Here is a 19,532-nt window from a genome sequence, read left to right as displayed (position 1 = left end):
ATTAAGAAATATTAAACTGAACATGCCTTTAAATGCTAATTCAAAAGGAGATATCAATGCATGCCAACAATAGAAATAAAGAGAATTAAGAAAATAGGAATAGATACCTTCAGCAGTGGAACTTGGATCTGGTCCTGTTTTTTCAAAGTTGATCACCACCCCACTCTGGACTTTCTGTGCAAGAGATTCTAAACACTGGTTTACCATTCTCTGTGTTCTAACACAGTAGGAGCGACCTGTTAAAACATGTTTTAAGAGTACATATTACTGAAAAAGGCACTCTAGTTTGTGCTTGAAATTTGTATTTATTTATTTATTTTTTGTTTTATATAGCGCAAACTAGACCCGAGACATCAGATATCAGAGCGCTTTACATAGCACCAGTTTCGTTACAGAGGACACAATGTGTATTCCATCTCTTGTACGCTGTCATTGTGTGCAAAGAACGTATAGTTTCTTACCTGTCGGTGTAGTTTTGCAGCTTGAAGACTTTCTGGATTCACTATGCTGTGCATTATTCCGCCATCTAGTGGTTGGGTCCGGAATTGTATTATTTCTTCTCTTTTTTTTTTTTCCGTGGCCCAGGTGTGTCGACATACCACCATTTGGTGTCCTTCGTGACGTCGACGCGCTTTCTCCGGAAGCTCCCACCTTTGGTCGCCATCTTCGGATTCTTTTTTCTTCTCGTGTGATTTTTTCTCATTTAACCCTGTAAAGTCTTTTTCATCTTCTGCCCCCCTTTATCCTCCTGTCTCATCTTTCTGGCGGAGGAGGGTGGGTTCGCTAGTGAATCCAGAAAGTCTTCAAGCTGCAAAACTACACCGACAGGTGAGAAACTATACGTTTTGCAGCGTGAATCTTTCTGGATTCACTATGCTGTGCATCGACTTTGTAGCGGTTTGTCCTTATAGTGGTGGTTGGGTGAAAGATGAGCAATGGTTACTGAAAATGTGTTGCAAGACCTTCTGTCCCACTTGCGCTTCTTTGTTCATTTGGATATCCACACAGTAGTGCTTAGTGAACGTGTGCACTGAAGACCATGTAGCCGCTTGGCAAATGTCTTGAATTGGTGTGTTGGCTAGAAACGCAATTGTTGCTCCATTCTTCCTTGTTGAGTGAGCATGAGCTGCTACTTGTAATGGCTGAGCAGCCTGTTTGTGGCAGAGCAGTATGGTTGGTGCAATCCATCGTGCAATGGTATTTTTGGTAACCGGTCGTCCCAAAAAACTGCTGGCAAAGGATACAAAAAATTGCTTTGTTTTTCTGCACTCTTTTGTCCTCCTGGCGTCCAGTGTGTGTAAGGCCCTCTCTGTGCTTGTGGAAGGTTTTTGGAAAAAACATGGTAATTGAATTGTCTGATTGATGTGGAACTTAGACACCACCTTTGGCATGAAATGCGGATCCGTTCTCATGACAATCCTATCACTGTGTATTTGCAGGTAGGGTTCTTGGAGTGTTAGCGCTTGCAATTCACTTACTCTACGCAGTGATGTGATAGCTACTAGGAAGGCTGTCTTTAGTGTGAGCATATGCAGTGTAGCTTTGTGAATAGGCTCAAATGGTGCCTTCATCAGTTGTGTTAGCACCATGCTGATGCTGGCATTCTGCCTGGAGGTGCGATCCTTTTTGCACCTTCTAGGAATCTTTTTACCACCTGTGAGGTGAAGAAACATTTCCCTGTTTCTCCTCTTGTGTAAGCCACAATTGCCGCTAAGTGGACCCTTAGGGATGTGTAGCCTAGTTTATTCTGCAGTAGATGCGTTAAGTATCTTAGTACTGTTGATTCCTTAGTAATCCTTGTTTGCAGTTTCTCCCTAAGGCACCATTCGGTGAATCTTTTCCATTTTGCTACGTAGTACTTTCTCGTGGTTGGCCTCCTTGCCTCTTTGAGTACCGCCATTGTGCTTGCCGGTAGTTTGAGGTGTGCAAACTCTAGGTCCTCAGGAGCCATGCAGCTAGGCTGAGGCTTTCTGGTTCTGGGTGTAGTACTCTTCCGTTTTGCATCGTTAGCAGGTCCTTCCTGGCGGGGAACCTGTGTGCGTGCGTTTGTGACATCTCCATGATTTGTGAGAACCATGTTTGTCTGGCCCACTGGGGTGCTATCAGGATGAGCGTCATGTTGCTGAACCTGCACTTGTTCAGTACCCTGTGTAGTAGCGGTATCGGAGGAAAAGTGTAGGCAAATGTCCCTGACCAGCTTATCCATAGCGCATTCCCCAGGGACTGTTTGCACGGTACTCTGGATGCGAAGTTTTGGCATTTTGCATTTTGGTGTGTTGCAAATAGGTCTATTTGCGGAGTCCCCCATTTGTGGAATACCTTCTGGATTTCTTGTTGGTTGATCTCCCATTCGTGGGATGCTGACGTCTGACTGCTGAGCCAGTCTGCTTCTACATTGTCCTTCCCTGGTTGATGTACTGCTAACAGGTCTATTTTCCTGGGGATTGCCCATCTCCATATTTCCTGCGCTAGCCGGGAGAGTGTCACTGATTGTGTCCCTCCTTGCTTGTTGATGTAGAACATGGTAGTTGACTTGTCTGTTTGTATCAGTACTCTGTGTCCGTACAGCAGTTTCTGAAAGGCTTTTAAGGCCAGGAACACTGTTTTGAGTTCTAGGTAGTTGATGTGCTTTATTGCATCCTGATGTCCCCACAACCCCCTTACTTTGAGGTTGTTTGTGTGCGCTCCCCACCCCTTCTGGGAGGCGTCTATTGTAATGGTTACAGTTGGAGTTGGTTGTGTGAATGATCTCCCCTGTGCTATGTTCTTCTGGTTCCACCACGCTATTTCTTGCTGTACTGTCTGTGTGACAACCACTAGATCCTCCCAACTCCTTGTCGCTTGTGTCCATTGCTGCTGGATCCATTCTTGGAATGGTCTCATGTGTAGGCGAATATTTGGTACCAAATGTATGCATGATGCCATCATCCCCATCAGTTTGCTCATTGTCCTCACTGTCAGAGCTTGCCCCTTGCGGTAAACACGCGTCTCTTTGCATATTGCCAGAGTTCTCTTTGCACATGGAATCACCGTGCTCTGTATGGTGTTGATCTCTGCTCCTAAGAATACCTTCAGTTGTTCTGGTTCTATTGACGTCTTCTCCCAATGGATCAAAAACCCCAGTTAGGCAAGTGTCTGTATCACTATTTCTATGTGCCTCTTGCACTTGTGGTATGAGCTTGCTTTTACCAGCCAGTCGTCGAGGTATGGGTATACATGTATCCCCTTCCTCAAGTGTGCTGTTACTGCTGCCAGACATTTTGTGAAGACTCTTGGTGCTGACTTTAGTCCGAAACCCAGCACTGTGAACTGGTAGTGAGTTTTGTTGATTATAAACCTGAGGAGGTGCTTGTGTTTGCTGTTGATGGGGATGTGCAAGTAGGCGTCCTTTAAGTCTATAGTTGCCATGTAATCTCCCTTTTGTAGTTGAAAAATGACCTCTTGGAGCGAGGTCATCTTGAACCTTTGAGTCTTTAGGAACCTGTTTAAGAATCTGAGGTCTAGAATTGGACGTAATGTTCCGTCTACCTTTGGTATGAGGAAGTAGGTTGAGTATACCCCCTTGTTCCGTTGTTTTTGTGGTACCATTTCTATGGCTCTCTTCTTTAGCAGTTCTCTTGCTTCCTGCATCAAGTGTCTGCTCTTTTGTTGAGCGCACTCTGACCCTTGGCCTTCTGTTTGGCGTTGGCCGTTCCAGGTCTATACAGTACCCATATTGTATGAGGTTCAATATCCAATTGTCTGATGTTATTTTCCTCCACTCCTGGAGGAAGTGTCTTACTCTGCCTCCTACTGGTGTTGCGTGTTGGAGGAACTGTTGAAGTTTTAGATTTTTTGCTGGTCTTTTTCTTGACTCTTTCTGCACTTCCTGAGGTCTTATCCAGGTGTGCGTTGGTTTTGCTGTTGAGTCACTTTGCTGCGGGAGGCTGACTCTCCCTCTGGCCGTTCCCCCTTCCTCGGCCGCGCCCTCAAAAGGATTGTCCTCGGGGCTGGTACTGCCAGTTCTGCTGTTGCTGCCCCTGCTGCTGTCCCTGGTTACCTCCTTGATAACCTTGCTGAGCGGTTTGGTGTGTTGCCCCAGGTTGATGATTTCCTCTGCTTGTTGGTCTCCTGGAAGGTGTTCCTCTACTCATGCCTCGGAACTGCAGTGCCCCCATGGACCTTGCTGTTTCGTTATATTTTTTCAGCTGGTTCAATTTTTCATCAACAGGTGCTCCGAACAGTTGTTCCCCATTGAAGGGTGTGTTGAGGATGTTGTTTTGGACTTCATTTTTGAAACCCGAAATCCTTAGCCAGGCATGCCTCCTTTCTGTGATCCCCAGCATCATCTGCCTGCTAGATGTCTCTGCTGCATCTAGGGCCGACTTTAAACATGTATTAGCCATGTTCTTCTCCTCTTCTACCAGGTGGCTTGCCCTTCTCTGGTATTGCTCTGGTACGTGCTTGAGGAGTTCTCCCACTTCTTCCCAGTGCTGGTATGTGTGTCTGTTGATGAGAGCATTGGAGTTGGCGATGCGCCATTGTATAGCTGCACTCCTTTCCATCTTCCTACCTATCAGGTCCATCATGTTGCTTTCTTTGTCTGGTGGTGGGCCTGAGTTTGTGGGTATATTTGCTCTTTTCAAAGCCGTGGATGTGATGATCGAGTCGGCTGGTACTGACCCTCTGATGTACATGGGGTCTTTTGATGAATGTTTATATTTTTTCTCTGCTCGTGGAGTCACTGCTCTACACATGGCAGGCTCCTTGAATGCCTCCTTCCCCTGGTCCAGAACACTTGGGAGCATGGGTAGGAACTGGCTTCTAGTCTGGGATGGCAACAAGGTCTCCAGGAGGAAGCAAGACTGGGGTTTCTCTTCCTCTAGCTGCACTCCATACGTGTCTGCGGCCCTTTTGATGACTTGGTTGTAGATCCCTATGTCATCCGGCGGCGAAGGCCTCGACAGATATGATTCTACACCCTCTTCCGGGGATTCGGCGTCGAGATCTTGCCACGGCAATTCCTGAGCCTCCGAGGACGTCGAGTCTTAGTAAGTCTCGTCTTCCTCCCCTTCGGCTCCCCCGTAGTACAGGTCTTCTTCCTGTTCCTCTCCAGGTTCAGGTGTGTTCGGCGGTTGGAAGTCCTCGACGCACCCTTCTGTTTCGGCCGTTGCTTTCGACGGTATGCTGTAGAATTTCAACTTTTCGTTGAAGTCTTTCTTGCGTTGCAAGATGTTCGCCATTTCGGCCTCGAGCCTTTTCCTTTTCTTTTCCATCTCGGCCACTTGATCAGCTTCGAGGGACTCGACTTTCCTTTTCGCAGTTGTCGACGCTGAAGTTGAAACCGGTTTCGGGCCTTCGCCTTTCGACGTCGAGGCCTCTTTCGTGGCTGCTCTTCGGCGCCTTTCCCTCGTCTTGGTATTTCGCCGTCTGGGGGTCCTTCTCAGAAGATCCGACGGTCAGCTTGTCCCTGGATGCAGTAGTCGACGTTGAGTGCTTTGACGGCCCTGCTCCTTTCGAGGACTTTGGCTCGCTTTTGCGAGTATCAGTGGAGTGTTTAGGGTTCAACGACTCTCTTACCTCCTTCGACGTTTTCTTTTCGACCTCGACGACCAAGACGTCTTCTGGTCCCTCTGCTATGTTGTCTTCCTCTCCGCTGGAGAGTCCCAAATCTCGGAGCGATGGGGGCGTACCCTGCCCATGCATGTTGTAGTTTGCTCTTCTCTGTCTCTCCCTTACTCTGAGGGTCTTCGGTGTAAACGCTGCAGTCCTCACTTCGATGGTCGAGCGGCAAGCAGAGGTTGCAGACCGGGTGTTGGTCCTTTTGCGCGTGCTTGTGGTGGCAGTTCGCACAGAATTTAAACTGAGTTTTGTCCATCACCGTGCCCAGGGAGCCCCCTGTATGCGCATTCTCCTTTGAAATGTCGAATTCTTCGATGTTCTCTTTTCTGTCGTCTACCTTCGTCCTTACTTGATCTCTGGTGTCTTCCCCGGTGATATATTCTAAAGTTTTTCTTCTATTTTCATCGATTCTTCTCTCCAAAGTTCTTGGAGCTCCTTCACTGTTGATCCAGACCCAACGGCGGAAAAAATAATCTGAAGATGGCGACCAAAGGTGGGAGCTTCCGGAGGAAGCGCGTCGACGTCACGAAGGACACCAAATGGTGGTATGCCGACGCCCACCTGGGCCACGAAAAAAAAAAAAGAAATACTGCAATTCCGGACCCAACCACTAGATGGCGGAATAATGCACAGCATAGTTTATCCAGAAAGATTCACGCTGCAAAACTGACATTATTTCAGCATCTGCACATTTTAGAACTTAAGTGGGGGAGATACCACACAAGATGCACACTGACCATAAGCCATTAATGCACTTGTATTCAATAATAGGGATCATCCGTAATGGTAACATCAAGAATTGTCAGGCATATATCTGGTTTACAAGATTACAACTCTGATGTATGACATGGGGTGAGGTAAAATAATAGATGTATTGGCTACTGAAGGCCAGGCAGTATCAGAAGGAAAAGAGGTGTGAGGCAGAGAAGTAGGTGACTGCCATATTTGTACTGGAAGCTGTAGTTAGGACACACATACGGGAGAAAGAAGGGAAAGATGATGAGATGTTGGACTGTGAGTGTTATGAGGGTTCAAAACTGTGGTGAGTGAAACTCATGATACTTACAGCTAGCAATGCTCTTTCTGGTGTATAATCCAATTGCAGATTCCTCAACTGTTGCATTTTTAAATCACACTGGGAGCAGAATGGAACTTAAACTTTCCAAGCAATTGTTCCTGTGTGCCAACAGGTGGTACCATTAGTTTCTGTGGCGGCATTGCGGCTTCAGTAATGGCACTGAGAAGTATAAAGGCACACACTCTGTGTGCAGAAGTCAGTTTTAGTTTAACAGTGGGAGACTGCAGTCATTATAATGTGCCAAACCTAACTTGGGACTTTTTAGAACCTTGAAAGTCCACTCCACAGAAAAGGGAGGAGGAAGGGAAGTGTGGACTCTGCGGTTTGACAGAATGGAGGAGGAAGGAAAGTGAGGAATCTGTGGTTAGACAGAGTATCCATCAGAAAGAGTATTACCAGAGGCAATTAACTTGTTCTTCTAATGCATACTTCTAACCACAGAATACTCACCTTTTGTAAAGATACAAAAACATTAGTACCCAAACGTTGGCGGGCCTGAGGATGAACTTTACATCAGGAAGTCCTGCAAAACTCAACAGGCAAAATTGACCTCTCGGTCAACTCGAGAGTTGAAATCGTAATGTCTGCAAAAGAAGTGGACAAACACACATGTTGCAGTCTGGCAGATGTTTAACAGCAGAACACCCCTAGACAATGCCATATTGGCGGCCTTGGTCCTAGTGGAATGAGCCCTAAGACCCTCAAGAGACTCTTTCTTAGCCAGGGAAAAACACATTTTTATGCATACGACGATCCTTCTGGACAAGGTCAGGCCCTTCCACCAACGAAATGCTGGCCATCCACCCAGTATTTCTTAGTCCGGCTGATGTAAAAATTAAGGCCCCTCTTGGGGTCTAGCCGCTGAAGCCTATCTTCCTCCTTAAAAGTATGTGTCAGAAAGGAAAAAAGTAGGAAGTGCTATAGACTGTCCCACATGAAACAGTGACACCACTGCACAAAACCAACTATTGTTTTTTGGAGTTTTATATAGTGTGAACTCGATCTGACGATATCAAGTATCAGAGCAGTTTACATGAGCACCAGTTGCATTACAGACGGACACATTCATTTTTGTTATGCAAGGGGAGATTAAGTGATTTGCCCAAAATCACAGGATGCTGAGAGTCGTTGCCAAGTCTCGAACCTGGTTCCCCAGCTTCGAGGTCGACCACTCCAGCCATTAGGCCACATCCTGCATTATGCAGTATAGGTGGAAGAGGCAGAGGGGCAGGTGAATAAACTTAGTTGAGGCTGAAAGGTCAACAAAAATAAGGCAAATAGGAGAACAACGCAATGTTAAAATGAAGAAGAATCGTCATCTTCGCCCTCTTGTGACAAGTCCACTCAACCAGCTCCAAAATCTCCAAGCTGCATACAGTATTTCTTTGTTACCTTAGTGCCTTTTTACAAGGGCCCTCAATCTTAATTCCTCCGAAATTCAGTATTGATCAGGCGAAGTAGGTTAATGCCTCTATAGTTAACTGTATGATGCTTACAGAAATAAAACCATAAATTCAATTCAGAACTTACAAATCTACCAAAGAGGCAGGGCAAGCTAAAGTGCTATCCAAAATACCTTAAAGCACAAGGGAGGAGAGGAGGAGTATACGCCACCACACATCCTCTCAAAGTAAAGACCCTAAACACAAAAAAGCATGGTGGCTATGCAGTGCCTTTCCTATCAGCGTTACAAGTACAAATCACCGATACCTAGAATACCAAGATTCCGGCATGGATGGGGTAGACACAGGAAAAGCAGAAAGACCAATCCCCTTGGCAGAGGAAGTCCCACACACACAATGTGACATACTCCATCATAGGCAAACTCTCCCCACTCTGGCAGGACAACACCAACAGTGGACCCAATGGAGGGAGCTCATTAATAAGACAATTTCCTGGACAAAACAGAGATATCCAGACAAAGTCAAAAGCACCCAGAGTAACCAGGTGTTCACCTTCATTAGTGGTAATCTCTGGTGCATCTAAAACCAACTAATCGATAGAAAATGAGCACAATGGCATGGACCATCTACTTATCACCAACATGTTTCTGCCTTACCCTAAGTCACCTCTACTGGTTGGGAATATTCATCAGGGGTTTGGATCCCTAGAAAACTAGACTAACTAATAGTCAATAGTAAAACAAAGTTAAAATCATGCACTAGACGGATTAGAGTGAATCCTACCTGGTTTCAGTGCTAGTAAACCCTCACTTAGGCAATACCTGCCATCCAGTCTTGGGATGGACAATGTGCTCACTAGTCACACCATCATCAAGAGGTACATCGTGCAGATACACCTATCATCCATCCTCACCCAGCGGCAGGTACCTACATTCTGGTCAAAGTCTGAAGGTCCTGAGAGTCTGAAAGTCAAAGGTAAAAACCTGGTTACCTCTAGGTACATCCAACTCCATCTGGATCCCCTGTTTTGTCCAGGGAATCATCCCACCCAAGAACTTCCTTCATCGGGTCCACCCTGGTGGCACTGTCCTACCAGGGCGGAGATAGGTTGCCTGTCACCAAGCACGTCACACCATGTGAGCGAGACTTCCTCTTCCCAAAAGACCGATCCCTGTGCTTTGTCCGTGTCCACCCCTATCCATGCCACAATCATGGCAATCCAAGCATCAGTGATTTCCACCTATAACACTGACAGCAATATCACTGCATAGCCACCATACCCGTTTAGGTCGAGTCTACAGCGTAGAAAGACAGCCAACACTGTAATTAGGCGTGGTTCTGAACAAAATTCCTATTTTGCTGCATGCAAGTTATGTTTATGTCAAGTTTCCATGCTTTTGCATTTTGATTCTGCTATTTTGTGCTTAGAGTGAGAGTGTTACTGTAGAGCCTAATTACATTTTTCTCACTGTTTTGTGTTGATTGGAAATATTTTGTATCTGTTTGGCAGCGCAAGGTTAAAAGTTTGCATTCACCTGACAACTATTACATGGCTGGTTCTTTAGCTTCACTGCAGCTACATTATTTACTTGCTTATACAAGGAGAGAGGCGGCAGCTAAAGTAACTTGTCAGGGAAGATAGTGCCACATGGCGGTTGCATGGGTAGCTCCTGCAGTTCACCGACATGGCGTGCAGAAGGTGCCCTTAATGGTTAACAGCCTCAGAGGACAGGTTCAAAAGAGTGATAACTCATTTAAGGTCTCACTGTGGCATAGTGATTGGAGTATGAGGAAACACATGTGAGTCCTTTAAGTAAAAGCATTAACATATGTGTCTTAAACAACAAAGGCAAATAGGCTGAAAAAGCCAACAAATAACTTTTAACAGTGCCAAAAAAATACCTTGCCTATTGACAAAACAAAAGAAGTACATCAAATAAATTGACCTGAAGCAGGTCGACACGAGGGTCCTCACATTAGGGCAACACAATTTGCCCAGCAACTCCAGTGATTCTGCTACAGGACCTGTAAATCCAGTGACTCCATTTGATAGGCTGTTAGAAATATGTCTATTAAATCCACAGGCAGGTCAGAACCCCTCAGTTGGTTCCACTCAATCTCCATGGATAGAGGTGGAGGTTCAGATGCAGAATCCCGCCCGCTGATGGGACAGAAGGTTGTCCCAAAGAGTTAGACAGAGCGGCGGACAAAGCTTATATTCAAGTAGGCTGGAATACCACTCTTAACTGGCTCAATCGGAGAGTATCAGGATGACCTGAGGCCGGTCCTTTCTCATTTTCTTCAGAACTTAAGTAGGAGTGGCAGCAGAGGAGAGGCATACAAGAGGCTATGTTAGGTGTATCTGTAGAAGGCATGATAATCCGCCACTATGCAGAGGTGAGACCCTGGTGTGGGACAGGTAGGTTATCTTGAAGAGTAAACTACAGCACGCTGTAGCTGTGATACTGCAAGTTCTCTGCTGTTTTAAAAATATCTATTTAAGGAATGGCCCACTGGCAGAAGAGACACCGTACCACTTCCAGGAGCAGATGTCATCCATGGTCTGCCACATGACACCTGCCGAGCTAGCCCACCCTGGCAGTTAGAGAGCCCGCCAAATGACTGGTGCCCGCTGAGCACATTTATCTTGGCATTTAGCCAAAGAATTGGCCATCAGAGTTGAAGCCGGAGTCTTAGTGCTTCCTGGCACAGCACCCACTACCCCACACTGCCCTACTTATTGCAGTACCACATGGCAATTGTGTCACACTTGATGTATGGGAGGAAAACCTTCAGAGCCAGTCAGATGTCCCACAGCGCCAGAAGATTGTTATGTGACTCTTACCACCAAAGTCCCCTGATTTTCACCTCATCCATCGGACCAGGAAACTGCAGAACAGTCCACGTTAGAACACAGGGCTAAGCTGGAAACATCAGGATCATAATCTGAATTCCCCACACTCACCTTAAAAGCCACTATGTCCCTGATGGCTCCATTGAATGGAATCCTCTGTCCTGGTTGCAGATGCGATTTCAGCTTGTTTATGGAGAACTGCATGGATTACTAGAGAGAGACTGTTCTCTGCAGGTGGTTTGCGACGGACTTTAGCAATCCCGTTTTCAGCAGCAAATTGTTGAGATATGAGAATATATGTATCACGGTCTGCCATTGTAGGCCACAACCACTGCAACCTATGACCTTCTCCTCAGGTACTCTCAACAGCCCACTGGCCAATAGTGACTGAATTTCCTATGCGAAGATGAAGGCATGACGAGATAAAGTCTGAGTGAGAATGGGAGGGCATGAAACAGACTATATTAATGGGTGGTCATAAGCATGTGGTATAACTTGCAGAACCCACCAGTCTGAGGTAACTGACAGCCAGTGGGACAGAAAAAATCTTGTCCTTCTACTGACTACAAACGCCCGAAGAGGGAAAAATTAAGAGTAGTTTAGATGCAGTTGCGACAGGGGACGAGGAGGAAGATGAATGATGTTTCTGCTGCTGGATCCCAAAAGGGCTGTGTGGAGTGCAGCATGGGCTCTCGCTGATAAGCAAGGCTTGCGAGTACCTCTGGATTTGGGGTACTTCTGGTGGGACTGACTTGCTAGTGACAACAGGTCCAACAAGCAGGCCATGACACTGCTTTCCTTAAAACACTTTATTGCAGCAACTTCCTTTTCTCCAAAAAGACTGGCACCTTTAAAAGGCATAATGATCAGGGATGCCTGCATGTCCCCAGAAAATCATTTGGCACGCATCCATGCGTGAAGTTGGATTCCCACATTGGTGTCCATGGCACAATGCACAAAATCAGTTGTTTCAAGTCCGGCTTTCAAAACATTCTTAGCCACATCCTGAACATTATGGATTGTCTATGTGAAATCAGTTCTAAATTCGTCAGTATTGGCCCCTGGGCTCTTGCTTGCCATATCCCAGGGGGCCTACGTATAGTGCCCTATATATGTACATATGTAGTAGTTCTTAAACTCCGTCACTCCTCCACCCCGTAATGAAAACGAACGGAACGGACCACAGTAATGTGCCTTTTCTTAAAATTATTTATTCAGGGTGCAGGTCTCGCCAAATGTAGTAATTCTATAGCACGAACCAAGGACAAAGGCAGAGGAGCACTGTTTAGTGTAAAAGTAAGCATATGGTAAACAAGTGATACACGAAGTGGCTGGTTTGGGGACTGTTAATGCATTCTGTTCATTGTACTTTAAAAAGGTGTGTCTTCAACTCTTTTCTAAAATGAAGCAGCGTCGGGGCAGTCCTGTTCAATACAGGGATGTTGCTCCATATGCTGGGTGCATAAACAGAATGGCCTGCTGCCCTGGCAGACACACATTGTTTAGGGACCTCAATGCCTAAATAGCAGAGGAGAGAACCCTCTTACCAAACACATCAATGCACTTCTACCGCCTGTTCAGCAGGGCCCTGGGAACATGCTAGGGCTGACCTTGCTGTGGAGGCCTGAATCACCACACTTTCAGGGGTCGGGTGCTGAGTCAAAAAGACTAGGTCCCCGGGAGCAGGCCTTTGATGCCTCACTACAGGGCAAGTCATCAGCGGGGCTGAGCACGACTTAAAGTAGGTAACCATCAATGTTTTAGTCAGAGCATCGTTAAAAGACACCAAATGGCTCTGAAGGTGTAGTCCAAGGCTGCAAACTATTAGTGAGAAGATTTGTCTTGGGCAATTGAAGATTAAGCACTTTTGAAATTCCGCAAACTGCTATTGTGAAATAGACATAGGCATAGGCACTCTCCTCTGTAGAGGGCCCTAGTGGGAAGTCCAGGTATCATGGGGTGTATCTAGAGAACTATTAATCTGCAAATCAACATACAAACCATCATCGGTAAAATAAGGAGGGAGCAATGTATCTACCTCCTCCTCATCATCATCCTCCTTGAAATGACTGTTTGCGATCGTGGACAATATTCAAAAATCACATTCAAACAAGGCATTCAGCCTCTGCATCCTGCCATTGGCACTGACTGCGAATCCTCCCAAATGATAGGCTATGCCTTTGTTATCTTATAATGAGACACTGGCTAATATCAGACAGAAGATGGCTTCAGAACCAAAACTGGCGTTAGAGTCAGATTCTGGAGGTCAGGATGGCAGTGGCCTTTGGCCACAGGTATTGGTGTTTGAGGAGGTGTCAGCTGGGGGCCAGCCGATAGACCAACTGGGACAGTCGGCACCGGAGCAGGCCCCACCAGTAGAAGTCCAACTAGAGGACCCGTTGGATCCATGTATCTGAAGGTGCATCAGGTGCACCTAAAATCATCTGGAAAAAATGCAGCATGCCCTCTTTAAAGGCTTGCCTCCACTTGCTGAAGGGACAACTGTGGCATGGGATACTCAAGTATTGGGACCAGTTTAGGCATGGGTTCCGAATCGGATGATTGAGGGCAGAGTAGGGCCCTTCGAGTACCAACTGTGCAATTTCTCATCCTTGTGGGATTAACATTAAGGAGACAAATCCTGTTTAGATTCCAAGCATTTGTTTGTGTGTGCCAGAGCTATCCTTCAGCTTAGTCTTCTACTTACCCAAGGATGGTGACTTGAAATGAGGTAAGGTACTAAAGCTGGAACAGGTCCATGATTTAGTAAGGAGCAGGCCCAAGAAATACCCCACTTTTTGTGTTCAGCAATGTACAGCTTCGCTTAGTGCTCCCTCATAGCCATAAGGTACATCAGAGAACATTTTGTTACAGGAATTCAAGTCAAGCTGTGACCCTAAACACCACAGACATGGGCTGTGGGGGTCCATGAACAATCTCAGTTTCCAACAGTTACCACAAGGTTTGACGCCTCTTGTCTTTGGGGGAACACATTTGCCAAGCACACTGACAAAAAATAACATTTTGGGGTCTGTAAGAGCACTTGGTCTGTAAGAGCACTGGATCCATATGAAAGGGTATGGAAAGAAGGGAACTGAAGTCAGCGCGTTGAGGCGGTGCCTATATCCGGTTCTTTACGGTTAGTTACGGAAGCAGACAATTCCACCGCAGAGTCCAAAGCACCACCTGACGGAGTGATGGAGTAACTTCTGTAACATTTCTGGATCCAGTTTGGCACCTGAGGGAATCCAAAAGATGAGGAATCTGCAGTTAGAAGCATTCATCAGAACTGAGTATTTGGGCCTTAAGTTTCATGTGCAGCGAAAGGCTGGTGCCTAAAGAAGAGCTACGTGCAAGGATAGTAATGTTGCCACACAATGGGCATGTGGAAGAACTACAATGAAGAGGGGTGGGAATTGTATTGGTGGCCCAAGGTGGATTCAAAAGTTGAGGATGTAGTGCAGGAGTTAGAGGCATGTAGCAGAAATGAGTTACAAGGTACCTGTCAACCATTTAAAATTTATGGTGAAACTACAGTGCAAGCATAGAAAATCAGAATTTCAGCATGAATCCTTCCCATACATGTGAACTCCCATGCAGTACAGAACAAGTATAGGCACGTACAGTCAAATACGTCACAACTTTGTAAGTAAATGCAGTAGGAATCTAGAAACAGCAAAATAGAAGAGCCAGAAGATGCTGATGAAGAAACTGGTGTTGGAAGAGGAGAAAAACAATGACTGAAGAGAATAACAACCAAAGAACTGGATTAAAAGAAAGAAGCTGACAGATCTTGCAAAAAGGAAGGGAAAGGAGAAGGAAAAAACAATAGGGAAAAGGCTAAGGGGGGGCAGGAGGACCATGAAGGAACATGAAGCATGACGAGCTGAAGTCGTGGGACAAGAAGCAAAGAAGTAGCACCAGAGCTGTAATGAATGAATAAATCAGGTGCAAATTAGGGATTGCAGCCACAGATCTCCCTTCACAGTATCACCAAAGCAGGATTATGCAAAGTAGTTCATGTTAATCAGGTGGGTTTTTATATATTTCCATTACACTTGTTCACACTACACACATACACACATTTACAATTTGAGGGACATGAAGACAAAGTGATTTTGCCAGAATCCCACCGATTTTGGACAAGTGTCAACATCACAATTAGAACAAATGTCTCCAATTTCCAAGGCAAAGAACTCAGTCACTAGAACATACCCCCACTTAGTATTAAGCAAAATGTGGCAAGATTGTTTACTCTAAGCTAAGGTAAAAGAAATGATGATTCCATTCCGCGACAAAAAGGTTCAAGCACTCCATAGTATTCATTACATAAAGTTGAACTAAAACTGTAAAGGAAAAAAAATTGATTTGGTATTGAAGGCTAAAAAAGCAGATCCTGAAGTCTTGTATCAATGTCTTGCATTCACCAAATGCAGATTGATTAAAAGAAACTGCCCCACTGGTAGCGCACAATGGATGAGAACATATTGCAAATATAGTAATTTCTCCAGCAAACACTACCTTTACAGGTCAACGATGTTCTAGCATCTATACAATCTCGATGACAATGTGAAAGGAAAATGCTACTTACCAGTATGACTCTGTTCTTGGCATGTAGGGCTGCAGAGTCACACACTAGTGCATAGATCGCCATCTGGTGGTGGGCCCAGATGATTACACTTTGTTGTTGTATTGGAAGAGTCTTTGTATGACAGATGACTCCTCCTCTAGGGCATAGTGCGCATGGGCATCGACTCCATCTTCGGATTGTTTTTCTCCATTACGGAAAATGATGGAGTTGTGTGAGAACCGAAAGAGATGCCCATGAATAATGTATCTAATTAAGATAATACTGGAACAGATAGAGGTAGCCGAGGAGGCGGGTGGGCATGTGTGACTCTGCAGCCCTACATGCCATGAACAGATGCATACTGGTAAGTAGCATTTTCCGTTCGAGGCATATGGGCTGCAGATCACACACTAGTGCGTAGATTGCATAGCAGTTCTCTCCCTTAGCAGCGAGTACCAGTATCTGTTGCAGTGGTTTGAAATAGTGGCCCACACTAGCCTGTTGTTTTGCTTGCACATCTACACAGTAGTGTTTTGTGGATGTGTGCAGTGTAGACCATGTAGCTGCTTTGCAGATATCATTTAAGGGAATGTTCCCTAAAAATGCCATAGATGTCCCTAGTTTACAGGTGGAATGAGCCCTAGGGGGAATGGATAGAGTATGTTTTGCTTTTTGGTAGCAAATTTGAATGCATCTAACAATCCATCTTGCAATCCCAGTTTTTGAAATGGGGTTACCTTTGTGCGGGGGTGAAAAGGACACGAAAAGCTGTTTTGTATTACGAAATGGCTTTGTCCTATCAATACAACAGAGGAGAGCGCGTTTGACATCTAATGTATGGAGAGCTCTTTCAGCCACTGTTTGAGGTTGGGAGAAGATTACTGGCAACTCAACAGACTGATTGAGATGGAATGGTGAAATGACTTTTGGAAGGAATTTGGGATTTGTCCTTAGACCCACCTTGTTGTGATGTAGTTGCAAGAATGGTTTTTGAATTGTTAGTGCCTGGATCTCACTCACCCTTCTGAGTGATGGAATAGCTACTAAAAAACAACTTTCCATAAGAGAAATTGTAATTCACACTTATGCAAAGGCTCAAATGGAGGGCCCATGGGCCTGTTGAGAACAATGTTGAGGTTCCATACAAGGGAGGGTGGTACCCTGGGAGGAATTATTCTTTTGAGGCCTTCCATGAAGGCTTTGATGGCAGGAACTTTGAATAATGATAGGTGCTGCCTGTTTTGAAGGTAAGCTGCTATAGCAGCAAGATGTAACCTGATTGAGGAGTATGTTAAATTGCATTTGTGGAGATGCAGCAAATAGCATAGGAATTTCTGAATGGAAACATCCAGTGGGTTGATGTTGTTATTGGTACAATATAAAACAAATCTTTTCGATTTAGCTGCATAGCAAGCTCTAGTGGTGGGACATCTAGCTTCTTTGATAACGTTCATGCAATCAGGTGGGAGGTTGAGATATTTAAATTCTAAGACCTCAGGAGCCAAATTGATAGGTTGAGCTGCATGGGGTCCGGATGCATTATCTCTCCATGGTTATGTGTTAACAGGTGTGGTGAGAGTTGCAGTTTTTGATGTGCTACCACTGAAAGTTCCAGTAGTGTGGTGTACCACGGTTGCCTTGCCCATGTTGGTGCAATTAGGATCAGTGTGAGGGAGTGTTGCTGCAGCTTGCGCACCACTAACGGAATGAGTGGGAGAGGCGGAAAAGCGTACACAAATCTGCCTGACCATCTCATCCATATCGCATTGCCTTTGGCTAATGGGGTGCCGCTCGTGCTCAAAACTTGTGGAACTTTGTTTGTCAGCCAACCTTGTGGATCTTGGAACAGGGCGTGAGGGACTGCGAGGCGCTTGCAGCGTGAACATCGTCAACAGCTGCTGCCTCTTCCCGGACACTCCCCTTCTGATTGCCTGCCTACCTCTCTGCCTTTAAAACCACGACTCGCGGCCCCCGCTTCGCGGGAGCCGCTCGTGCTCAAAACTTGTGGAACTTTGTTTGTCAGCCAACCTTGTGGATCTTGGAACAGGGCGTGAGGGACTGCGAGGCGCTTGCAGCGTGAACATCGTCAACAGCTGCTGCCTCTTCCCGGACACTCCCCTTCTGATTGCCTGCCTACCTCTCTGCCTTTAAAACCACGACTCGCGGCCCCCGCTTCGCAGGGGCCGCTCGTGCTCAAAACTTGTGGAACTTTGTTTGTCAGCCAACCTTGTGGATCTTGGAACAGGACGTGAGGGACTGCGAGGCGCTTGCAGCGTGAACATCGTCAACAGCTGCTGCCTCTTCCCGGACACTCCCCCATTTCGTTTCTCTACACTATATGTTCAGTCTTTAGTGCCGCTGCGCGGGACGCGCGCCGGGCGAAGCCCGGGCCAAGGGCGGGCCCGTTTCAGCCCGTTACAGACCGAGCAGGACCGGACCGGGCCCACCCTCTAACATTTATCAATGTGTGTAAGTCCCTGTTTATAACCTATTTTTGTATTCAAGTAGCAATTTGCAGTAGATTAATTTTGATCTGTAAATGGCGGCTACACGAGGATCTAGGAACAAAGTGGCTACGGACGTACACAATATAACTGGTCCCTTGGATAATTTTATTGTGAGGGCGAACTCAGTTATCGATCAGGGAATTGCTCTCATGGAACGGAGAGTGTCCCAAGACCTTATTTTAGCAAAACGTTCGTCTTTGGGACACCTCGCAACAGCTAAAACTCCAGACCATCATAATAAGCAATTAGTCCCTATCTTAGTCCATGCGGACTTTCATAGCATTCCAAACGTGGTAGACCTATCCCCATCTCCCTCTGATTGTATCTTAGACTCGCATCTGGAGAGGTCTTTGGCCCCAGATTCAGTCCAAACTGTAGAAGATGTAACATCTAGACAAATGAGGGATATGAGAGAGGGCGCCACTCAAAAAAAACCAAGAATTAAAGGAAAACCAAAAAACGCTAAGAAGACCAACCACAGGCTGAAAAATCCGGTACTTGAAGAAAAAGGGCCAAATGTGGTATCACTGAGTAACGGGGAACAACTAGACCGACTGTCAAAGAATAGTCGTACTTCCGCACGTTCACATGCGAACAGTATGACTCCTGAACTGGATAATGCAGAGGTTGCTTCTAGCCCATCAGTAAATTCTAAGGTTACTGAGGCTGATTATAAAATAATTTTTAATCACATGAGTGAGCTTTTTAAAAAATATATTTTCCCCCTAGAAAATAGACTGAGTCTGATCGAAAAACAACTAACTGAATTAACCGTTTATTCTAAAGACCTGACTAGCTCCAAGGTAATAAAGGTGGCGAATAAGAACTTAACTTATCAAAATAATCCTATGGGCCCTACAACAACAAATCCATTAGTCACTAATGAGAATGAAATCATAATGGATTTGACTCTCTCTCAGAATAACCCTATAGAGAATATTATTAATCCTGTTACAAACAACTTGCTGGAGGCAAATAAAAATCAGGATTATAAAAATGCACCTCAATCAGGGAAATTAGCTATTAATTTACCCCCGGAAGTAACCCCTTATTTGGTGGTTCTGACCGGGGTTCCTAAACTGAAGGAGGACATAGAGGAGTCCACTGGGTCATTAAAAAATAAGGTACAATATTGGCTCAATTTAAACCGTCCTTTGCCTCCAAACAGAATGAGTAAGATTTTAATGGTACGTAGGGCACCTTGGGTGGGTTCTGGTAGAAAAACAATTCAGGGTGATTGTGTTTTGGTCAATTTTGAGGACCCGGCTACGGTTGATTATATCTGCTCCTGGGATACCCATAATAGTAATGAGGTTATTGGAACTAAGAAACTTTCTTTCTTTAACCCCCCCAGGTCCCCCCTCTATCCAGATTATGACCGTAGCAGGGGAAAGTAGGCAACCAAGAGAAAGGAGGAGATACCAGAGGGTGGAGAAGGCAACTAAATAGGGAAATGGAAACCGGGGATTTTTGGCGAGGAATAACGACCACCAATAGATACAGTTGCCTGGAGACGGTT

The 19,532-nt window shown here is 45.6% G+C and overlaps 1 protein-coding gene across 1 annotated transcript in view; it reads right to left on the bottom strand.

Annotated features, from left to right (window-relative positions):
* Positions 1–19,532, bottom strand: part of LOC146829275 (integrator complex subunit 6-like) — a 319,223-nt gene that overhangs the window by 208,011 nt on the left and 91,680 nt on the right. The window contains exon 6 of the mRNA XM_085607922.1: positions 108–236. Coding sequence (XP_085464048.1) covers positions 108–236 — 129 coding nt within the window. The remainder of the gene's footprint in view (positions 1–107; positions 237–19,532) is intronic.

Source organism: Triturus cristatus, chromosome 5_2 (assembly GCF_964204655.1).
Source record: "Triturus cristatus chromosome 5_2, aTriCri1.1, whole genome shotgun sequence".
Lineage (NCBI taxonomy): Eukaryota > Metazoa > Chordata > Amphibia > Caudata > Salamandridae > Triturus > Triturus cristatus.
The sequence above is the reverse complement of the archived record's forward strand: the minus strand, read 5'-3'. Positions and strand labels throughout refer to the sequence as shown.